General features: G+C 62.5%; 1 protein-coding gene across 1 annotated transcript in view; it reads left to right on the top strand.

Moving 5' to 3' along the window:
* Positions 1–3,755, top strand: part of DGKK (diacylglycerol kinase, kappa) — a gene marked incomplete at its 5' end in the record, with an annotated part of 10,736 nt that overhangs the window by 5,262 nt on the left and 1,719 nt on the right. The window contains 10 exon segments of the mRNA XM_010296280.1: positions 5–273; positions 774–875; positions 990–1,089; positions 1,578–1,685; positions 2,245–2,341; positions 2,421–2,528; positions 2,695–2,808; positions 3,009–3,222; positions 3,225–3,402; positions 3,548–3,704. Of these exon segments, the coding sequence (XP_010294582.1) occupies positions 5–273; positions 774–875; positions 990–1,089; positions 1,578–1,685; positions 2,245–2,341; positions 2,421–2,528; positions 2,695–2,808; positions 3,009–3,222; positions 3,225–3,402; positions 3,548–3,704 (1,447 nt within the window).

Raw genomic sequence — 3,755 nt, 5'->3', positions numbered from 1 at the left:
CCAGTGTGCTGAGTGTGGTGGGTGTTCTGCAGTGCGCCATGCTGAACGAGAAGCTGGACTCGCTGGTGCGGGAGCTGAATGAGGAGGCTCAGGCCATTGTGGTCCCCGAGGGAATGGCACAGGCCACCCCTGCTGAGACCAAGGACCAGGAGAAAGGTGGCAGCTTCAACCCCAGCCCCATGCCTCGCATCTTCAAATCCAAGGAGCAGCTCATGCTGCGGGCGAACAGCCTGAAGAAAGCCTTGCGGCAAATCATTGAGCAGGCGGAGAAAGGTGAGGGTGGTGGGCTCAGGCCATTGTGGTCCCCGAGGGAATGGCACAGGCCACCCCTGCTGAGACCAAGGACCAGGAGAAAGGTGGCAGCTTCAACCCCAGCCCCATGCCTCGCATCTTCAAATCCAAGGAGCAGCTCATGCTGCGGGCGAACAGCCTGAAGAAAGCCTTGCGGCAAATCATTGAGCAGGCGGAGAAAGGTGAGGGTGGTGGGGGCTGGCAGCGGTCGTGGTGCTGCAGCAGCCTGGCATGGGCTGCGGAGCCACCGCAGCTTGGTGCTGGACCTGTGCCTTGGTTGCCCCGTGTGAATCCTTGGGGTGGCAGCCCTGCTGTGCCATCCAACCTCTGGATGCTCGGCATGGCTGAGGGAAGTGCCCAACGCGGGGCAGAGGTAACAGCCTGGGCCCTGGCTGGCACAGGCCTGGAAGGCTGACCTGGGGAGGGGGCACAGGGCCATGGGGCTTCCCAGGATTCGCTGTCATACCCCTCTTTGCATCCAGCTGTGGATGAGCAGAACAAGCAGACCCAAGCCTACCGGAGCAGTGTGGGCCCCAGCAAGAAGGACAGCTCGGAGGAGCTCAATAAGGAGGAGGAGAGACTCAGTAAGATGCCAATGGGGAACATGGCTTTTTTTGGGGGCATGGGGGTGAGCCATGGGATGGATGGGCTTGGGGTAAGAGCCAGTTCAGCAGCTGCCTTCTTTCCCTGCTGTCCAGGCTCTCGGCGGGAGACGGTGACCTCTGCATCTTCCGCCATCATCCTGGACAGGCCAGACACCTTCGGCAGCTTGCAGTTCCCTGAAGATCCCAGCGCTCTGTGAGTCTGGGGTCCTGTCTGGCCCAGGGCCCCTGGCCCCTCCTTGCTGCCCATCATGGAGCAGGAGCAGAGCTGGGACCATGCTATCTCTTGGAGATGGCCGCTGGGGCATCTTCTGCCCACCAGTCTGGCATCCCTGGTGCCCAGCCCTCCCTGGCCCACCAGTGCCCGTGCCGGGAAGCCTGCCTGTGGCCGGTGCAGGTTCTCTTGCTGCCAGCCCCTTGGCCAGCACTGTGCTCCTGCTGGGAGCTCGGGGCTGCCCCTCTGCCCAGTGCAGGCGGGTCCTTGATGTGCCATGGGTGTCACACCATGGGGACCAAGGGGGCTCCAGCCGTCCCTGCTGGCTTGGGTCAGGCTTCCTGTGCCAACCCCCGCGCGAGCTCACACCGCAGCTCCAGCGGGTTTTATACCCCGTCCCCCAGTGCCAGTGCAGTTGTTGCCCGTGTGCAGCTGCCTCCCAACTCTCCTGCCCTGTCTGCCGCTTTCAGCCTCTTCTCGGAGAAATGCGTCATGAATAACTACTTCGGCATTGGCCTGGATGCGAAGATCTCCCTGGAGTTCAACAACAAACGGGATGAGCACCCCAAGAAGTGCAGGTTGACTGAAACCCCCGGATTCCCCTAGAAAAAACATGTACCCCCCTGGCTCTCTGATGTCCATGCCAGGAGGGACTGTCATGATGCTGGGAGCCGTGGGCTTGGCTCAGGGCTGCCATGCCTGGCTGAGGACCCCCTTCCTGTGGCAGGTTTTCCACCTGCACTCAGTGTCGCAGTGCTTGGGTGAGCACCCTTGGGTGGGCACCAGATTGCAAATACCCTCGGGAAGGGGGAGGGCTGCTGTGAGGCTCCAGCTACTGCTGCCCCCCGGGTGTGTAAAGGGGCACAGGAGGGCTTGGTGGGATTTACCCACTCTGCACCTGGATAGAGGAGACAGTGCCGTGCTGGCATGGAAGGGTGCACATCTTGGTGCCACAAGCTGCAGCCTGCATCTCCTGGGAGGCAGCAGGCAGCCCCCCTCTTCTGGGAGTGGGGAAACTGAGGCAGGCACAGGGCCAGCAATCCAGGCCAACTGGTTCAGCCCAGTGCCCTGGGGAGGGTGCAGAGCCTGCAGCAGGGCTCCTGCAGCCCCTGTCACCTGTCCCACTTCGCCTTGCAGCAGCCGCACCAAGAACATGATGTGGTATGGGGTGCTGGGCACGAAGGAGCTCCTGCAGCGCACCTACAAGAACCTGGAGCAGCGGGTGCAGCTGGAGGTACGAGGCCAGGTGGAACAGGGATGGCGGGGGGGGTGGCGGCGGCACGGTGCCCCCCAGGCTCAGCCTTCTCTTGCAGTGCGACGGGGTGCCCATCTCGCTGCCCAGCCTGCAGGGCATCGCTGTCCTCAACATCCCCAGCTACGCTGGGGGCATCAACTTCTGGGGAGGCACCAAGGAGGACAATGTGAGTGCCCGCGCCACGGGGTGGGGGGCACGACATCCTTCCCATAGTCTCAGGGAACCTGGGAGCCCTTGGGCAGGGGTTTGGGGTGTCCCTGCCTTGGGCACATACAGGGGAAAAAGCGGGGTCCCAAAATGTCTGGGGTCTCACTTGTACTGGTCCTCTGCAGAACTTTGGGGCTCCATCTTTCGATGACAAGAAGCTGGAGGTGGTGGCCGTCTTTGGCAGCATCCAGATGGCCGTGTCACGGGTCATCAACCTCCAGCACCATCGCATCGCACAGGTAGGGGCAAGAGACTCTGTGGGACTCTGCACGTGCTTGAAAGCTTTTTGGGGCACCAGCAGAGCCTGGAGTGGTGTGGCTCAGCCAAGCTCCTGGCTGGCATGGCATAGCACCAGGAGTCTTTTCAGTCCCAGCACAGCAGCTGAAGCCAGTAGCGTGGTGCCAGCTGCGATGCTACCCCCAAGCTGTCTGCCCCACAGTGCCGCATGGTGAAGATCACCATCCGGGGGGATGAGGGCGTCCCCGTGCAGGTGGATGGAGAAGCCTGGATCCAGCCACCTGGCGTCATCAAGATCCAGCACAAGAACCGAGCCCAGATGCTGACAAGGGATCGGGTGAGCTCAAGCTCACAGCCTGCGCAGCAGGGCCATGCTGGGACAGGGGAAGGTGTGACAGGCTGGTGGGGGGGCATCTCTGTCCCCCACAGGCATTTGAAAGCACCCTCAAGTCCTGGGAGGACAAGCAGAAGGGGGAGAGCTACCGAGCGGCTGCCCGACCACGGCTCAGCTCCCAGCAGTCCATGGAGTACCTGACAGAGGAGGAGAGCAGCCTCCTGCAGCAAGTCTCGCGGGTTGCCGAGACCCTCATAGCCAGGTCAGGCTCTGAGATGGGGGATGTGGTGGGCACGGGGATGTAGGGAGCCTCGCTGTGGCCACCCAGAGCTACAGGGGTCTCCTACTCCCATGCTGCCTGTCCAGCCTGGGGGAGCCTTGGCAGCTCCAGCCCCTGTTGCCCACAGGATCCACGAGGCAGCCAAGGCTCACAAAGCTGTGGAGCAGGAGCTGGCACATGCTGTCAACACCAGCTCCCTGGCACTGAGCGAAGCCCTCTCCAACAAAGCCACTGGCACCTCGGAGGTGAGCTAAGGTTGGGGACGCAAGGCAGCCTTCACCCAGCTGCCCCGTGGCCCTGCTGCTCAAGGCGTCATCCCTCCATGTCCCCCAGTT

The sequence above is a fragment of the Phaethon lepturus genome, unplaced genomic scaffold (genome assembly GCF_000687285.1).
Source record: "Phaethon lepturus isolate BGI_N335 unplaced genomic scaffold, ASM68728v1 scaffold14501, whole genome shotgun sequence".
NCBI classification, from domain to species: Eukaryota; Metazoa; Chordata; class Aves; order Phaethontiformes; family Phaethontidae; genus Phaethon; species Phaethon lepturus.
The sequence above is the reverse complement of the archived record's forward strand: the minus strand, read 5'-3'. Positions and strand labels throughout refer to the sequence as shown.